Source organism: Callorhinchus milii, unplaced genomic scaffold (assembly GCF_018977255.1).
Source record: "Callorhinchus milii isolate IMCB2004 unplaced genomic scaffold, IMCB_Cmil_1.0 Scaffold3, whole genome shotgun sequence".
In the NCBI taxonomy this organism is placed as follows: domain Eukaryota; kingdom Metazoa; phylum Chordata; class Chondrichthyes; order Chimaeriformes; family Callorhinchidae; genus Callorhinchus; species Callorhinchus milii.
The window spans coordinates 29,727,525-29,747,494 of record NW_024704744.1 but is presented as its reverse complement, the minus strand read 5'-3'; the positions used below and the strand labels follow the sequence as shown (position 1 = coordinate 29,747,494).

General features: G+C 42.4%; 1 protein-coding gene across 1 annotated transcript in view; it reads left to right on the top strand.

Moving 5' to 3' along the window:
* Positions 1–19,059, top strand: part of LOC103182286 (ectonucleotide pyrophosphatase/phosphodiesterase family member 3) — a 50,298-nt gene extending 31,239 nt beyond the window's left edge. The window contains exons 16-25 of the mRNA XM_007899237.2: positions 717–786; positions 1,239–1,326; positions 4,035–4,207; positions 4,314–4,362; positions 7,837–7,988; positions 10,556–10,688; positions 11,476–11,553; positions 13,140–13,272; positions 17,171–17,327; positions 18,068–19,059. Of these exons, the coding sequence (XP_007897428.1) occupies positions 717–786; positions 1,239–1,326; positions 4,035–4,207; positions 4,314–4,362; positions 7,837–7,988; positions 10,556–10,688; positions 11,476–11,553; positions 13,140–13,272; positions 17,171–17,327; positions 18,068–18,238 (1,204 nt within the window). The 3' untranslated portion in view covers positions 18,239–19,059. The remainder of the gene's footprint in view (positions 1–716; positions 787–1,238; positions 1,327–4,034; positions 4,208–4,313; positions 4,363–7,836; positions 7,989–10,555; positions 10,689–11,475; positions 11,554–13,139; positions 13,273–17,170; positions 17,328–18,067) is intronic.
* The last annotated feature ends 911 nt before the right edge of the window (positions 19,060–19,970 follow it).

The window sequence follows — 19,970 nt, the reverse complement described above, 5'->3', positions numbered from 1 at the left end:
TAGATCAAAGTTGATCAAAAAGAGTTTGAACAGAATGCAGATAGGTTGCATGCAAATAGCTGCTTTATTTGCTTACAAAAACAGTCAAAAGTATATTAATTGCTTTGAGATATTTTGACGTAATAAAATAATATAAAAAGATAAGTTCTTCATGATCTCTTAAGATGCTCTGCTGTTATGAGGGTAGAATATCAGTTTCTACAGTGAACTTATTAATCTTGATAGACTTAATCTTAATAGACTTTGAGTTCAAGATCCTCGTCCTCACCTTTAAGGCCATCCAGGGTCTTGCCCCCTCCTACCTCTCTGACCTGCAGACTCCCTACCAACCTGCCCGCTCTCTCCATTCATCAGGCTCCAGTCTGCTCCATGTCTCCCACCCGACCCGCCCTACCATCGGTGGCCGAACTTTCAGCCTCTCTGCCCCCACACTCTGGAACTCCATCCCATGGTCCCTTCGCCTCGCTTCCTCCCTTGCATCCTTCAAGCCGGTCTCAAGACCCTTCTCTTCGATCGTGCCTTTGGTCTCCCTCCCACCTCTCTGCCTTCCCTCACCCCTACACCACCCCTCCCCCATTCTCGGGCCCCGACATCTGACTGTTCAGCGCTTTGGGATGTCCTCCTGACGTGAAAGGCGCTCTATAAATGTAATGTTGTTGTTGTTTTATCGCTTATACTTTCAGTTTCATTGCTAAGTTTTCTAAAATATTTTTCAGAGACGAGAAAAGTTTCAGATACTGTGGTGGTGGGAATCATGGATACGACAATGAATATCGAAGCATGGATGTAAGTGTTACGTGTCATTCTTAGCAACCTGATCATTGTGACACGTATAAAATAACTCAGAATATCTATCAATTTGGTGCATATTGGCACTAAACATAAGTCTCTCTTGGAGGTTGGAAGGATGCATGGTGTGAGTGTTAGGATACTCTCTGTTGCAGTAGCGAGTCCTTTTTTGGGGTTCAAGACTATAAGAGAAGAAATCATGTAAAGGGTAAACTTTTATTTTCAGGCATGTTCAGAGATTAGCTTCCAAAAGTCAGCATGGTGTATATGACGTACCTCTGGGTCATGGAAAGGCGTCCCCTCTCGGATTCATTAATATGGAATCCAGTTTGAATAACCCATGCTTTAACCTCCAATATTCCAAATTGTTGCTAACTGTGTGTGTGTTTGTTGTTCATGTGTGTGTTTTTTTTAGTAAGATGGCTTTGTTTTCTCCTACTGAAATGCAGGCCATCTTCATAGGTCATGGGCCAGGCCTCAGATCTCGGACTGAGGTGGAACCATTTGACAATATTGAGCTCTATAACCTAATGTGTGGTAAGTGTCCTGACAATATAATAATAATTCTTGCGTTTGATATAGCGCCTTGTCACGACTTCGACACATCTTAAAGTGCTTCATAGAATATCCTGTAAAGTGGATTGTCTGTATATTTTGTGGGCAAAATACAGCAGCCAATTGCGCACAGTAATTAGACAATATCTTGCGTGAGCATATATTGTTTAATTGTGTAAGCTTTTCTTTAGCTTCAACTTATAGCTGCTCCAACACTAAGATATCTTCTCCATTATTTTATGTAAAATGTGGTTTTAGTCTGATTCTGCACTGTGAATTCTCTGTAATAGTCTGTGGTGTTCTTGAACGATGATTCAAAATATTTTGAAGGAATTGCCTTTCAAAAGTGAAGACAGAAAAATGAAGTCTAGGTGTGATGGGTGTAGAATTAGTTTCATTTCAGATATAGTCCTAACACTTACATTTTGCACCTTTGGTTGTTCAGTCGCAGTTCTTGCTTGTTATATTGGAGGTCTGGGGTTGATTCTACAATCCAAACAGTGGAACAAAGAAGTTCCACTTTATATCCCAAAGCACTTTTTCCATTTATCCACCACTCTGTTGGAAAAATAAAATTCCTTCTAATCCTTAATCCCACTTCCACTTGATTTTAAATTTTAGTTTAATTTAAAATTTCTCCTCTCGTTACTTTCTGCTCCCACCAAGCACTATTTGCAATATGTCAAATTGCTTTTCCATTTGGAGTAACGCTACAGATTGGCTGTACTATAAAATATAAATAATCCTTGCATTTAACATAATACCTTATCACGTCTTCTAGGCATCTCAAAATGCTTCACAGAATATACTGTAAAGTGTAGAGACTATACTTTGTGGGTGAAAGGAGGAGGTAAATTGGCTGTGCTAGCCACATTGGTGCTATTTGCAAGAACTCTTTGCTCCTCTGCTCCCAACCAGCCATCAGCAGTCACAAGGACAAACACCAATTGTTGTTCTGAGGAGGTGAAAGTTCCATTGCTGAAGCAAAAACATTCCCTGGATTCCAGCTCTCTCTTTGGTCAATATATCCTTCATTAATATAAATGACAATTTGTCTTCTTTTGCCAAGTATCACAACATGGACATTTAATTTAATGTTTCTGTTTTGGCACTGACTGCTGTAGGTAACAACAACAACAACAACAAAATTACATTTATAGAGCGCCTTTCACATCGTGAGGATGTCCCAAAGTGCTGGACAGTCAGGGGTCAGGATCTGAGAATGGGGGAGGGGTGGTGTAAGGGTAAGGGAAGGCAAGAGAGGTGGGAGGGCGACTGAAGGCACAATCGAACAGAAGTGTCTCGAGACCAGCCTTGAAGGAGGCAAGAGAGGAAGCGAGACGAAGGGACTGTGGGATGGAGTTCCAGAGTGTGGGGACAGAGAGGCTGAAAGCCCGGCCACCGATGGTAGGGCGGGTCGGGCGGGAGACATGGAGCAGACCAGAGCCCGCTGAATGGAGAGAGCGGGCAGATTGGTAGGGAGTCAGCAGGTCAGAGAGGTAGGATGGGGCAAGGCCCTGGATGGCCTTAAAGGTGAGGACGAGGATCTTGAACTCGATTCTCTGGGGGATGGGGAGCCAGTGGAGTCAGGCGAGGGTGGGAGCGATGGAGTCACGGAGCCTGGTGCGTGAGAGTGCACAAGCTCCAGAGTTTTGGATGATCTGCAGCTTATGAAGGGAAGAGTTGGGAAGGTAAAACATGAGCAAGCAGCCTTTGAACTGGACTGATAGCACAACTTTTCTGCTCAGGGCTAGGGAAAGAGTAGCTAATATTGTGAGGGTCAGAGTTCTTCATTTTCAAAACAAGTTTTTTTTGTTAAGAAAGGTAGGTGAATGGGAAGGTGAGGAGAGTGAAAAAGGTGACCAAACACAAGGTCAAAGAGAAGGTACTTAACTCAGTTTCAAGATGGGAAAAGAGTATATATCACCGGTTTGGCATGAGTGAAGCTGGTATGGGTGAAACTGCATTATCTTCCCATTATTTAATGACAACCCTATTGAGGCAAAGGTTTTTTGTGAATACATGAAGTTTCAATGTTAAATTGAATTTCTGTATAATCTTCAGGGGTCAAAACTGCTGCAACGTTTAGAGAACAGAATTTTTTGGGAGCACAGAATTAAGATTGAATTTAAGAATTTCCCAAAAGTCCCACTGGGATCACTACCATTAGTGGTGTCTCACTGATAGCTTTCTGCAGGGAAAATCCATGTACCTTAATCCATCCTGCAAGAGGTCACTCTGACTCAAAATTGACTGGGAGCCAAATTCTTGTGAGTTAGCTTAAAGTACAGTAGTTTTCCTTGCAGAAAAGAATCAATGTTTCTATGATTTTAGTGAGGCACCAGAATGTTAAAGCTTTCTCGGAGAGTATTTTTCAACCCCATTGCCTTTTATCACAATTTTAACGGCTTATAAATCTATAATAGTTTATTTGGATTTTTAAAAAATGTAATTGGTTTAAAGGAAAATGTTCTACTGAATTAGGGGTGAGGATTCATATGAAATTATTTGATCTATCTTATCGGATAAACATTGAGAATATATTGCATATAAGATTATACACGCCTCGTAATGGTGAATTTTTTTATATCAAATATCAGTTGTTAAAAGCACTTGGTATTTTGTATATATTTTGTATAATTTTTGTATTTCATACTATGATTAGTCGATGACAATTCTTTCTCTGATAGATTTGTTACAGATCACTCCTGCACCTAATAATGGATCTCATGGCAGCTTAAATAATATGTTGAAGACACCTTTTTATACCCCTACTTTTCCTACTGAGATATCCACTCCATCTCTCTGTCCACTCTATACACTGACTCCAAGTAATAGTCTGGGATGTTCTTGTAATGTGTCGGTAAGTAATGGGCTGCCTGCCCTTTTGTCAAATTAACTTTGAACTGAAAACAATTGTTTTCAGAGACAAAGCCCAGCATCGAAAGAATATGTTTCTCTCTTATTAGACTTCGCCTGAGGAAATGAATAAAAGATTAAACCTTACCGCTGATCAAGGTAAGACAAATTACTATACTGCTTTTTCGGTCTAGTTTACCAACATGAATAGTTAGCAACTCCATAATATGGGGGTTGGACATACATTTTTATTGTAAAATTTTAAGACATAAATTGCTGACAAATGGTCAGAACCAGACTCTTTCTAACAGGCATCTTACTCCAGATTTCAGTGTTGTCCATAATCCTGAATTCTTTGTAGCATCCTCATTCTTTCAAAATTCAGAAGATAAATTGGTAATATTTTTTCTCTTTCACCTCTCAGTCCTAAACCAGTAAAGAATTCTGCCCTTTTAACTTCAATCTCTTCATTTCCATCACAATTTTCCGCCCTTGAAACACCCTCAATTCTCACATTTGATGCCAAATGTGAGCATTTCCTTCTTTCCAAAATAGATAAAGTCTGCTTGGCACATTTTCCTCCTTCACTCCCCCTCCCCCACATGCCTTCTGCTCTTGTCCCTATCACTGTCCCTGTACACGTTTGGCCCCATTTCTCGTCCCTTGCCATCCTTATAATCAAAGTGAAACTTATCCCTTTCACCATCCCTCTCCCAAACCAACTGCTGATTACTCAATTGCTCTTGCGCTGTCCCCTGCTGGCAGATACAGTTAACCTGTCCCTCTCTTCCGGCACTCTCCCACTCCCCTTCAAAACTACTGTCATCATCTACCTCCACAAAAGACTTACCCTTCATCACCAACTTCTGGCTACTCTCCAACCTACTGTTGTTGCCATCCAACTTCACTTCCAGATTTCCCTTGCAAGTCTGCATTTTGACTGCAAACAGCACTGAGAGCGTCCTTGTCAGTTACCAATGATATTCTCTCTCTCTCCCTCCCTCTCTCCCTCTCTTTCTTTCTCTGCGGCTAGGGCTCTCTATGTCTCCTTGTCCTTTTTGACCTCTCTGTTGCATTCAACACTGGACCTCCCCATCCTCCTTGATCACCACTCCTCCCTCATCCGTCTCCATCTCTCCTGGTTAAATTCCTGCTTGACCCACCACCTCCACTTTGTTTCCTGCATGGAGAAAAGTGGGTAAATAGAGTTGAGGTGCACATCAGCTATGATATAACAGAATGGCGGAATAGGCTCAAGGAGCTGAATGGCTTACTCCTGTTCCTATATTCCATCTCATTTTGTCAAATGCCTGACAATGATGTATGTTGAAAATTATGAAACAGTCAGAAAACCACAATAGAAACTCTGGGGAGGAAGTGCTTTATGTGACGTAATAATTGCCATATTTATGACATTACAGAATAAGGAAGAAAATAGAATGGAGGGAAAATAAATCAATTCTAATTAACAAAGTATGCGTAAGCGAAATGTAAAACATAACAACATGTTGTAATCACAGAACTTGCATAAATCAAATAATGTTTAACTCTTAAAGTGCCAGTGATCTAGAGAAATCCCTGTTTTAGTAAGCCAACCGATTCTGCACATTTTGGTTGAACCACTATGACTAAGAAAAACACCAATGTTAATCCTAATCCCCAAATGGCAGAAGATTTGAGACTATGAAAACCATGATGTTGAGGTCGCCCTCGTGTTACAATTTTAATGCTATTGAATGTTAATATACAGGAAATATAATCAGTTTGTGTAATAATTGCTTGGATTAGAGTTCTGTACAGTAGGAAGGAGTAGCAATGGAACATTGAATTCTGAAAATTAGACATAATTAATACTATGGCCCAGACGTTGACTGAGTTCCCACACATTGAGTTTATAATTTAAAGAGGCATTACATTGTGACTTGCTGTTCCTCTCCCCTATATCCCCTCTCAGTTACCATTCTTGGCCAAAGGTACAAGCAGTCACTTCCTCCCATCCACAAGGATCCACATCCATCCATCTGCTGTAACACTCTGTAATCAACACTGCAAGGAGGTGTGTGCTTTTGCTTTGGTCAGCTGGGCAAAAGCCATCACCGTGCTTAACAGTATCCAAACCAAACTGAGAATTCCATGCATCCCACCTACACATGGAAATTCCACAGATAGATTGTTGGAATGGAATACACACTCTCTCCCTGGAGGGACTCATCCTGTTTACCTAATTCTATAAAGTATTAGGTGTAGATTGGCAATCACCAAGGTTTGGGGATCACAAAGTATGAGTTGGGGTACTGCTGGAGTCTTACCAGCTAAAACTGCATAGTTTGCCATTGAGGGCAAGCTTTTCCTCTGCTTGTCCAGCTAGGACAACCCTATCCAGTAGGGCTTTGGCTTGCTGGGTTAACGGGATCTGAGGGGAAAGAGTCCTTGCCCCCAGTGACTGGACTGCCCTTCCATATCCTGCTTGGGCTGTTACGAGCAATGCCCTGAAGTACTCCGGATCTGTCTAGCTCAGGAACAGAACTACGGAGACCCCGCAGAGGGTTGGCTCAATTCCGACATTCCATTGCCAAATGTTACCTTGGAGCCAGTTTAGCTCCAAAAAGTTTCTGCTTACCTCCTCCGTGGAGAAGAGTCAGCCATTTGACATTCGACAATTATATGGATAGGGTTGAGCCCTCACTGGGTGGATGGTAGTTATCAGGAACTCCCATTCCCAAGGGCAACTCAGTTCAGTATGAAATGTGTGAGAGCATTGATACCATCGTCCTGTTAGCTGGGACACACGTCCTTACCATTGAGTGATGGTTCGACCAGTCGAAGGTGGGGACTTAAGCAACAGCTGCTTACCTCTCTGCAAGTCAATCAAGGTGGACTCCAGGTGCTGGATGTATGAATGTATGTTTAGAAACTCGCACTCCAGGTAACAGGAGATGTGGGTGAGAGGCTTGATCTGAATCCCTGAGAGAGACAGTGCACTGTAGTCTCAGCAGTGACAGGAAATTCTTTGTGGAGAACACTGATGTACACCCACGTCTAACTGCCAAGTGCCAACTGGGATGCTATCCTGCATGAGGGGTGCTATGTAAGTGCAAGTTGTTGTTGCCTTGTAAAACACACAATGCACAGCTCTGGCATTCCAATGAATGATTACTTATAACCCGCTTTTGGGTGCATTTCTAAGGGAGACATCACAAGAACAAAGGAATGTTTCGGATAGAGAAGGCCCTTCGGCCCATTTGATCTTATCCTTCCACTTTGAGTAATAGTAATGAAGTTCAAAAATGAATACTCATCGGGAAAATAAAAGTACTTTGTAAAGTAAAATGCATCTCCTGAAGGGAATTTGCATCATTTTTACATGACAAATCTGCTCCAAGGCAATTTCAAACCCAAGTTCCTGGGCAGTATGATAAAACATAAAATTCCTTTTTACACTTTGTGGAGGACTCACACTTTGTGTTACAAGGCACATTTTCACTGGGCATTGCCATTTATGCTGTGATTTTTTCTGACTTCTTTCTTTCTCGATGTGACCAAAATATTCTGCAAGAAATAAAAAGATTTTGGTAAATGGAGCCATTGAAAGGAAATCGATGGATGTTGAAATGTTTACTTGTGTTTTTTTAGTTCAATTAACAGAGGAGCAGAACATACCCTATGGAAGACCCAGAGTTTTACAGAACATCACACATTGTCTCCTGTTTCATGAATCCTACATCAGTGGCTACAGTGATGATATTCTAATGCCCCTCTGGAATGCCTACACTATTTTTAAACCGGTATGTTTTCACAGCTAATTCTCATCATCTCTTCCAGTTATAAATAAGGATGAAAATATGTTATGGTACTTCTACCCTCCATCCGTTTTCTGACCAGGACCTCTTTTTTCACCTCTATCACATTGCCCGCCTCCATCCATACCTCACAACAAAAAGTAGCCAAAACCCTTGTCGACACTTTCGTCACTTCCCAGCTGGACTATTCCAATGCCCTTCTTGCTGGTCTCCCCGCTCCACCATACACAAAATTCAACTAATTCAGAACTCCACTGCCCGGATACTCACCTGCACAAAACTCCGTACCACCATCACACCAGTCCTTGCCAGATTCCACCGGCTCCTAATTACTGAACGGATCAATTTCAAGATCCTCTCACTTGGTTTCAAATCCCCTCATGCCCTCGCACCTCCCTGCCCATCCGATTTGTTTACTCCCCACTCCCCCACCTGTTGCCTCTGCTTGGCTGGCTCCAGCTTCCTGTTCATTCCTCGTCCCCTTTGTTCCACTACGCCTTCAGCCACTACGCCCCGAAACTCTGGAATTCTCTCCCTCAATCCCTCTGCCTTAAATGCAAGGATTATTATTATTATTATTATTATTATTGCCCGCTCTATTTCCACTTTCAAATCCCGTCTAAAGACCTTCCTTTTTGATCGTGCTTACGGTCACCTCCCACCTCCTTCTCTCCCTGGCTTAGGGTCAGACTCCGCCATTGTCAAGCACTCGGGATGCTACCCTGCATGAAGGGTGCTATATAAATGCAAGTTGTTGTGTGTATTGAAATACTGGCTTCTCAAAGATTAGTGCAGACATTAAAAGCAGGAAAAGAAGGCAGCCAGAGTAAAGATGACCAAATGGAAAATGGTGACTAATCAACACAAAACCATGGGAAGCTTTGTGTCAAACCCAGTAAAATACTCCAAAGGATGCAATAAACCACTGGCACAAAATGATCTTCCCACTTCCCCTTTTAAGAGATATTTTCACTGTGGGCTGACATCCACACATATGGCACTGACTGGAATTTACGTAAGAAAATAAATATAATTTAAAACGGATATCCAGACCTTCAAGCCTTCTCTTTCCACAGATCATGCAAAATGCAACTCTATTGTGTATTTCCTAACCTACTCATTGTATCTCATTGGAAAAATTCTATCCCTTTATCTACACAATTCAGACTTTACTCTCTTCTTTCCTGAGGTGGATTGCTTCCTCTGTCTCCTGCTCCTCTTATCCAGTCCAGAATCAATTCCTTTGAAGGAGTTAGTTGATGAAGCAGCAACTGTTTTGTTCAGAATCTGTTCAAATATCCATCACTGTGTATAGAAAACTCAAGGTTATTAATTTTAGCTCTTGTGAGCTCTTGTGTTCAAATAAAATTACTGATGTACACAGACAAACTATGTGGTATTAAATAAAATAATAATCCTTACATTTGATATATTGTCTTTCACATCAAGGGGATGTCTCAACAACAACAACAACAACAAGATTCCATTTATTGAGCGCCTTTCACGTCGGGAGGACGTCCCAAGGCACTGTACAGTTGGGTCAGGACCCGAGCAAGGGGGAAATGGTCAGGGTGAGGGGAGGGAAGGGAGGGAGCGAGGAGGGTTAGAGAGTCGAGAGGGGAGCTGAAGGCACGGTCAAAGAGAAAGGTCTTGAGATCGGCCTTGAAGGAGGAAAGGGAGGAGGCAAGGCGAAGGCACTGGGGGATAGAGTTCCAGAGCCAAAGATTTCAAAGCATTTCGTAGAATACATACTGCAAACTGTAGTGACTGGGCATTTGTCAACAAACGTGGAGGTTAATTTGCACACAATAATGTCCCACCAACAGCCATGAAGTGAATGACTAATTCTATTTAGGGGATGATAGGCCAGGACATCAGGAGCAATTCCCTTATATTTTTAAATACCGCCAAGGGATCTTTAATGTCCACTTGAACAAGGAGATGGGACCTCGGTTTAACATCTCATTTGAAAAACAGCACCTCTGACAATGCACTAAATCCCACAGCACTGTGTGTCAGCATAGACTGTGTCCAAGTTCTGACATGGGCAGGAATCCACAACTTTCTGAATCAGAGGCGAGAATGCAATCAACTGAGATAGGCTGACACTAAACATAATAAACACCCACAGTAAAGTTCCAATGTATTCTGTTACTTAGGAGAATTAAAAAAAAGTATTGTTTAAACAGTAGTGGATATGGGGATAGATTCTCAAATAAAGCAGTTGATGCCACATCAATGAGTTGCATCAACCAATTCCTTCAAAAGGAACAACTTTTTAAAATCATCTGTCTCTTGATTGGAGAATATCTGGAGTTAATATAAAGTTAAATAAAGGTCTTTCAGATGATGCTGTAAATCAAAGCTTGAATCAAAGTCTTATTGCTCTATCCTCGTATTGCACCAGTCTGTTATTATTGTGGCACTCTTGCAACATAATTTGGCAGTGAGCTTTTATATTCCAGGAACTGGTTTGGCTTGAATCACCCAAATATGTGAACTAATTTCTTTTAAAAGCAGCTTTTTTAAAAAAAATTGTGTTTGCCTGACAGGAAACAACGCCTTTACCACCAGTCATTTCAGACTGCCTGCGGGCTGATCCTCGGGTCTTTGCAAACAGCAGCCAGAAGTGTTCGAACTATAAGGCAGATTTAAACATCAGCTATGATTTTCTGTACTCTCCCAGTAAGTAGTATCCAGTGAACTTGTTATACTCTTGGTAATGGGCATTGAGGATATTTTTTGTTTTGGTCAGCTTGGTGAGAAACCCTTTCCCATGCTTGAGAGTTTTCAAACCAAGGAAAATTTCCCTCCATCTGGCACACTCTCTCAGAGGAAATCATCCTGCTCATCTAATCTCTGAAAGTCTTAGGCACAGGTTAGCAAAAACTAACCCTTTGGTATCCCAGAATAAACCTAATTTGACCTGGTCATTTTCAACATTGCACAACAATAGCACAACATTTCACTCAAAAGGGTGAAGCCTTCAGCTAGCTTTCAATTTGCAACTTCTCAGACCTAGAAAGTCATCTAAGAGACATATAAGAGGCAAAATTGTTATCCAGCTGTTGAGGTATTAGTGTCTGTGGAGATAGGAAGAATGCAGATTCTCCACTTGGCTGAAATGTGCCAGGGATGGACTTGTTGGATGTCACGGTTGCAAATCTTTTCCATCTGAGTATTGCAACATTACAAAGACAGGCATTCTTCATAATTTGGTTTAATCTTCCTGGGCAGGGGTGAGGAGGAAAGTATTTCAGATTTATTTTCCATCAGCATACAAAAGTGATTTGGGGGATGGGATAAGGAGAGGCGGAGGTTCATGTGCAGTAGAAACACTGCACATTTGTTGTGCCAAATGCTGTTAACATTCTGCTTCTGCTGTAACATTCTATGTAAGTCTGTGTCATTCTACATATTCTTCATCTGAAATAATATGCAGAGAAAATGCAATAACCTGTTTTTTTTATAGATCTGGTCACATCAGGAACTGAGCATTATGATGGTTTAATTACGAGCAACATTGTGCCCATGTATGAGGCATTTAAAAGTAAGTGAGACAGTATCCAGCTCTTTCCTGAGTGGTTTACTTTACTGAAAAGTAATATAACTCTAATGTGATCAATATTAACTACGTATATAGAAAGTTTAGGCAACTTAAAAATTTTATTTAGATTGAAACATCAGAATGTTTCATCATATGTTTTCACATTTTTGTGATACATTTTCATTCTGATTTAGAAAACGTTTTTGTTGCTGCTTGAAACAGTAACTCGAAAAATCACATACAAATATCTTAAGACTAGAGATGTGTGTTAGGAACATTTTAGAACATGTTAAAGATCCCATGATACTATTCAAAAAGAGAAGTGAGTTTCTCTGGTCTCCTGGTGATAAAATTGGTCATTAATGTGAGCTAATTGGCGACTGTGTTCTTTTAAAAAAATACACCGTCACTATACAGTATATCCCGTGAAGTGCTTCGAGTCTGCCTCATGACATGAATGGGGTTGTATCAAATACAAAGATTATTATTTTATGGATAGCTGAGCATTTGTGCTTAACACTAATTTTGCAGATTCTCAACTCCAACTCTCGCTCAGAGCTGACCCATTGCTTCTCCTGACTCTAATGACTTGCAGTCAATGACACTAGCATTCTGAATGCAGTTTTGTGAAACAATGCTTTTAAATTATCAACAATAAGTTGATTTATCTACCCATTAACAAAAATGTAATTTCACTGGCAGAAACTTCAATGCTCCGAGACCATAACTCACTGAGATTAAAGCCTCAAAATGTTTTGTGTGAACGTTTGCTTACCATCGGTGGCCATGCCTTCAGCCACTACGCCCCGAGGCTCTGGAACTCCCTTCCTCACTCCCTTCGCCTCGCCCCCTCTCTTCCTATTTTCAGGTCTCGGCTGAAGACCTTTCTTTTCAATCGCACCTTTGGTCACCTTCCGCCCTCTGGCTCAGCACTGGGATCCGTGACTGTGAAGCGCTCTGAGATGCGCTATATAAATCCAAGTTGTTGTTGTTGTTACTCTAAAAAAAAGCCCAGCTCAAAATCAGTTCAGAACACATGTTCTGCCTGTGCCACTGGATAGTTTGCCAGGAAGAACAGAGGCTAATTAACTTTTGTTGAAGCAACACCACTGGCACAGTGGATTGATCTTATTGATCAGGAACATTTTGGTTCCAATCCAAGTCTATGTTGAGTTAGCTGGACACATCTTGTACTGCATGGGGAGCCTAAATTCCCTGACTTTCCAAATGTTAGGTTTGGGAAAAACAGCCAGGTTCCTGTTTTTGGTCCTTCTTCACATCCTTTACTGGCAACCAGTTGAGGAGATTCTTGGCAACACTTACTGTAAAGGCTGACATTGAACAGGGCTTTGGAGAGGTACTGAATCATGTGGAACTGCACCTGGTATGATGAGGCAGGAGCAGAGCCATTTGCCAATGGGGAGATAATTAGAAAATAATCAGACCCACTAAATAAAAAAAATGTTTCCTAGGTGTTATTGGATGAAAAATATTAAGTTTTGTTGATACCATGAAAATAAAATATCTGATGGTCATGTTTTCATCAATAGTCTCACTGGCTATATTTTAACTGGTCTGTTGCTTCTCAGTAATATGGCATCACGTCCACAACATCTTACTGCCAAGGTACGCAGCGGAGAGAAATGGCATCAACATCATGAGTGGACCAGTGTTTGATTATGATTTTGACGGACATTTCGATAGTCCTGAGAAAATTTCAGAGTAAGAAGAAAACATTCTTTTGCGCTTTCTTATCTTAGTTTGTTTAGAAGAAAATAAATCAGTAAATCATCTTTAAACCGGGTTCTTGGATAAAGACCATAATTAGGCAGTAATGAAGAAAACTATATTGGAGTCAAATTAGTGATGTTACTAACCACAAATCTCCTGAATATTGAGAGCATCCAAACCTGACTGACAAACCCTGACTGTCTTTAGTTTATTTAGCCGACCTGTGGTTTTCAGCTTTCAGGATAGGATACTGCTTTAGTTGAGTGGTTAATTTTTTAAGCGGCATTGAAAGGCCGCAATTTGGAATCCAAAGCTTTCACAATGGCTATGAAAGAACTTCAGGAATCAGGGTTGTACCATCTTTGTGGTCTGTGGAGCTTGGGGTAAAGATAGAATTACATAGTATATTACTGCACAGACGCAGGACATTCTGCCCAACTAGTCCATGTCAATGTTTATACTCAATATGAACCTTCACCACTCACATTCCCTTCCCCTACATCTCTATATTCCCCTCGCACTCATGCAGGCTGCAAGTTTCCTCTTAAATATATTAAATATGTTGATACTTTCTGTTTCAACCACAGGTTCAGTGAGTGAATTCCAATTCTCATCAGCCTCTGTGTAAAGACGTTCCTTCTAAACTCCCTTTCAGATCTATTTCTTAAATTGGCAATTACATTTGTTTATGAATACTACAATTTTGATCCATATTTATGTGCGTCCTGAATAAACCTTCCCCGGACCCATCCCTCCTCTCCAGCTACTGCCCCATCTCTAACCTCCCATTCCTCTCCAAGGTCCTGGAATGAGTCATTGTGTCTCAGCTCCGCTCCTTTCTCTCTTGCCAATCCCTCTTTGAACCCCTTTCAATCCGGCTTCCGCACTGCCCACAGCACGGAAACAGCCCTGGTCAAAGTCACTAATACATTCTGAACATCTGTGATCAGGGCTCCCTCTGCCTCCTTGACCTCCTCGACCTCTCTGCCACCATCGACACTGTCAACTACTCCATCCTCATACATTGCCTCTCTTTACTTAATCTTCATGGACCTGCCCTTGCCTGGTTCGAATCCTATTTCTCACTGTCTCCACTTTGTTGCCTCTAATGGTTTCTCCTCCAGCCCCCGCACTGTCACGTCTGGCGTTCCCCAGGGCTCTGTCCTTGGCCCTCTCCTCTTTAGTATCTACATGCTCCCCCTTGGTGACATCATCCACAGACATGGGGTCAATTTCCACATGTATGCGGATGACACCCAACTCTATCTTTCTGCCTCCACCCTCAACTCCAGGACCACTGCTGTCCTGACAGACTGTCTGTCGGGCATCAAGTCCTGGATGAGGGCAAACTTCCTACAGTTGAATGTGAACAAGACTGAGGCCCTCCTGATTGCCTCGCGCCAGCGCCTCAGCACCTCAGGCTCTGGCAGCATCAACCTCCATGGTTGCACACTACAAACTCACCAGCCAGTCAGGAACCTCGGTGTCTTGTTCGACCCTCAACTGTCTTTTCTTCCCCACATCCAAGCCATGACCCGATCTGTCTTCCCTCACCTCCGTAACATCGGCCGACTCCGCCACTACCTCACCCCTCAGGCCCCGAAACTCTTGTTCAGGCCTTCATCACCTCCAGACTTGACTATGCAAACCCCCTGCTTGTCGGCCTTCCTAACTCCTCCCTCCACAGGCTGCAGATAATCCACAACACTGCAGCCCGTGTCCTCTCCCGCACCAAACTCCGTGACCCCATCTCCTCCATTCTCGCCCGACTCCACTGGCTCCCTATCCATCAGAGAATCCAGTTCAAGATCTTGGTCCTCACCTACAAAGCCCTCCGTGGCCTCGCCCCACCCGACCTCTGCGACTTCCTAACCCCCTACCAACCCGCCTGTTCCCTCCACTCAGCCGGCTCTGGCATGCTCCACGTCCTCTGAGCCTTCAGCCACTCTGCCCCCAACCTCTGGAATTCCATTCCCAATCACTCCGCCTCCCCCCCTCTTTAGCCTCCTTCACATCCCACCTTAAAACCCTTCTCTTCGACCATGCCATCGGCCACCCCCCTTCCCTCCCGTCTCCCTCCCTGACCCCAGGTCAGGTCTGAAATGCTGTACACTGTCCAGCGCCTTGAGATGTCCTCTCGACATGAAAGGCGCTATACAAATGTAATCTTGTTGTAATGTCAGGAACTCCTTTAGTATATAATAATAATAATAATAATCCTTGCATTTGATATAGCGCTTTTCACGTCGGGAGGACGTCCCAAAGCGCTTCACAAAACACACTGTAAAGTGAATTGACTGTATATTTGTGGGCGAACGCGGCAGCCAATTGCGCACAGCAATGTCCCACAAACAATCATAGATTGAAAATGACCAATTTATTATTGTTGTTGGTTTTTGGAGGGATTATTATTAGGCGTGTGGAGTAAGGAAACTTGCCCAAGGTTTCGCCCTGCCTGGAATTGAACTTAGGTCTCTCGCTTGCAAAGCGAGTGCTCTAATCACTGAGCAACAAGACTCCAGTATGAGGCAATGTGGTGTGCTAAATAGTCACAGCTTTGACTCGTGATTGCTATTATATTCAATTTAACTTGCCGTAAAAATATTTTTAAATGTTATCCTGGACAGACCTTAAAAGATTTAAAATTGGATTTACTATGATTGGACTGTGAATCTCTCCTGATCAATGCCAGTCAGTCACTACAGTATTTACATTAATGCTCATAAGAGTGAGGACAGCATTAGACAATCAGTAAGTATATCAGGGATTTTACTCTGTTGTGAAAGCCAAACATTGTTAGAGATACATTTCTGACAATAATTTGCTATTTATTACATTTTAACTTTAAAAGTATTCAATACTCTATTTACAATGGTAAATTACCAATACAGTCAAACCTGTCTTCAACAACCATTCAGCGACTTAATCAAAGTGGTCTTTATATAAGGGTGGTCTCTGAGTAAGGGTATGTTGTTGTGCTAACTGTCTGTCATGGCTCTTCTTGAGTGATTGTTAACAGAGGGTGGTTGCTGAATGGAGGTGGTTCCTTGAACAGGTTTGACTGTAGTTTATTCTAGATTTCAGTTTATAACCATGATTGCCTTATCATATCTTGCTTTGCTGTGAATGTCACCTCAAGGATAATGACATTTGTTTGACTTGCTGTGGTGTTTGCTCTGTGGTGGACAAGAACTGTCTGTAGTGAATGTTATCATCAACTGGAGCAAACTCTCAGTGTACACTGAATTATTAACTTTGAGGAATGTTATTCTTTATTCATTAATCTAAAAATTCCCTGAGTGCTCAAACCTGTGCTTGTTTGATGCCAAATGACCAACTACCGACAGCAGGGATTCTTCCAACATAGCCCCTGCTAACCCTGCAAGCCAGAGCCCTAACTGGTGGAGTGGTCCCAGCTGAAAAAGCAGAGGGAAACTTGGTAGACAGTATTTTCAATGGCAAGCTATGCATTTAGAGCTGGTTAAACTCTAGCAATACCCAGACACCCACTCTGAAGTCTACAAGCCTTGGCTCTTACCAATCTGCACCTAATACTCTCCAAAATTAGGTAAGCAGGGTGCGTCCCTCTGGCTAGAGAGTGCACATTGCATTCGAGCCACAGGGAAATTTCCATGTATAGGTATGTAGCATACATATGTGGAATTCTCAGCATGGTATGGATACTCTTAATGTTGATGGGGCATTAGTGCCTTGGAACGTCCTCACGATGTGAAAGGCGCTAAACAAATGTAATTTTGTTGTTGTTGTTGATGGGTTTCTGCATTTGTGACACAATATGCTAAACAAAATTAAAAAATGAACAATAAATATCTGGAGAAATAAAGTTGGAATCTCATTGCATTGTCTCTCCTTGCATGAATTTGTATAGGCACGTGAATAATACAGCAATCCCAATCCCAACTCACTACTACATAGTCATTACCAGCTGCAGGAACACCACAAAGACTCCTCTGCAGTGTGAAGCCTCACTGGATGCAATGTCTTTCATTCTACCCCACAGACCAGACAATAGTGAGAGTTGCCCAGTAAGTAAAGCTTTACTTTGGATTATGAAATCTACTTATTTAAAAGAAAACATTGATTTATTATTGTTGTTGGAAATGTTGCTATTGTGTGATTCAATTTGAGGTCTTATAATGTAACAACCTAAACTATATTAGCATAAGAGATATTAGAATCCTTTATTTTAATAATAATAATCTTTGCATTTGATATAACGCCTTATCAAATCTTCAAGACATCTCAAAGTGCTTCACAGAATATACTGTAAAGTGAATTGACTGTAAAGTGAATTGACTGTATATTCTAGGTGAAATGAGGCAGCCAATTGCACACAGCAGTGTCCCACAAGCTGTTGTGGACTGAGTGACCACATTTTTTTAAATGGATTATTATCCATGGAAAAGCGATCCGCCAATCGACTTATAACCCAGTTCCTACTTACTGGCAGGTAAACATCGCTAAACAGATAGAATCATTCAGTGTTCATAGCACAGAAACTGGTCATTTGACCATCACACTATAGAGTAAAATTTGCAGTGCTTGCTTGTGTTAATTGACACATTGTGAAGAAATACAACAAACTTTAGCACAAGGATTACATTAACGCAAGGAATACATTATGAAATGCTGCAAACTTTGGTTTAAAATGTAAGAAACATCCCTATATTGTTACATAATGATATAAATGCTCTATGAAATCAATGTGTACATCTATTGCACTGCTATAAGCAACACTTACAACTGCATTTGTATTCTGTGTCAGGACGGCAAGGAGGAGTCCCAGTGGGTTGAGGAGCGAGTTTGGATGCACACAGCACGTGTACGGGATGTGGAGCTTATCACTGGCCTGGATTTCTATCAGGACAGGAAACAGCCAGTCACAGAGATTTTACAGCTAAAAACGTGTTTACCTGAATTTAAACCTAAAGTCTAATTTTTAAATTTAAGAACAATTTAGTTCAATACAACTCTCAAGGAATCAGCTTTCTACCTTGTAATCTCTGCAGAAACTATTTACAGCAGTAATTAGGTGACACACATTTAGAATGATGAAATTGCTATCACTCTCTTTTTCCCTCTCTCTCTTTTGGCATTTGAAGCCTCAGTCTGAATAGAACCCAGTGTATGGTCTATGGTACCCAGGTCAAAAGGAGCTGATACATTCTGGAAGATTCCCAGCATTGACAATATCACAGTGTTGGAAGGACACAAGAAGATTTAGACTGAACCAAAGACGCTTTTCAGTCCCACTAAGTAAATACTGTACTCTATAGTGTGGTAGTTCTAAATCCACCAGCCACATTTATAGTGGTTGAAAATTACTTATTTGTTATTCTTGTTATGTTGCCTGTTTGTTTGTGTACCTATCAGTCACTTTGTTTGTATTTTGCTTGGGCCACAGGAACATTTGGCAACAAAGATTAAAATCACATAATGAGATGGATTGCAGTATTTAAAGCATACCTGTCCTTATCTTTGCCTCGCCGACTAGTCCCCCCTGAAGACTGAGAGATTAGGTGTACAATGTACTCCCAGTTCAATGTCTATGTAATTTTTTGTGTTAGACTGGTCCAATGGATATATCCCACCCAGGTTTTTCTCTCCCCAGCCCCCACTCAAACCACAGGATAAAAATAATTGTACAGTCAAATGTTGAAAGTAAGATATTGCTTCAGAGTCCAGACAAATGCAGTAGTATTTGATTCCAGTTAAATGTTGCTCAACTCTATAAAAAGTCAATGAAAAGCCTTAAAATGATTGTGTGTCATAAAACAACAACAACAACAAGATTCCATTTATAAAGCGCCTTTCACGTCAGGAGGACGTCCCAAGGCGCTGCACAGTTGGGTCATGACCCGAGCAGGGGGGAAATGGTCAGGGTGAGGGGAGGGAAGGGAGGGAGCGAGGAGGGGGGAAATGGTCAGGGTGAGGGGAGGGAAGGGAGGGAGCGAGGAGGGGGAAGAGAGTCGAGAGGGGAGCTGAAGGCATGGTCAAAGAGAAAGGTTTTGAGACCGGCCTTGAAGGAGGAGAGGGAGGAGGCGGCGAAGGCACTGGGGGATGGAGTTCCAGAGCCTGGGGGCTGAGAGGCTGAAGGCCCGACCACCGATGGTAGGGCGATTGGGGCGGGGGACGTGGAGCAGACCGGAGCCAGAGGAACGGAGGGTACGGGCAGGTAGGTAGGGGGACAGTAGGTTGGAGAGGTAGGAGGGAGCAAGGCCGTGAATGGCCTTGTAGGTGAGGATGAGGATCTTGAATTCGATCCTCTGGGGGATGGGGAGCCAGTGGAGGCGAGCGAGGGTGGGAGTGATGTGGTCCCGAAGCCTGGTGCGGGACAGTACACGAGCTGCAGAGTTCTGAATGACCTGCAGCTTGTGGAGGGAGGTGGCGGGAAGGCCGGCGAGGAGAGAGTTCCCTTGAGGTGACAAAGGCGTGGACCAGGGTTTCAGCAGCGTGAGGGGTGAGGTAGTGCCGTAGTCTGGCGATGTTCCGGAGGTGATGGAAGGCGGTGCCAGTTGTGGTGCGGATGTGAGGGAGAAAGGACAGCTCAGGGTCGAACAAAACGCCGAGGTTCCTGACTGGCTTTGAGAGGTGGAGAGTGCAGCCTTGGATGCTGATGGTGTCAGCGCCTGAGGTGCGGAGGCGCTGACGTGAGCCAATCAGGAGTG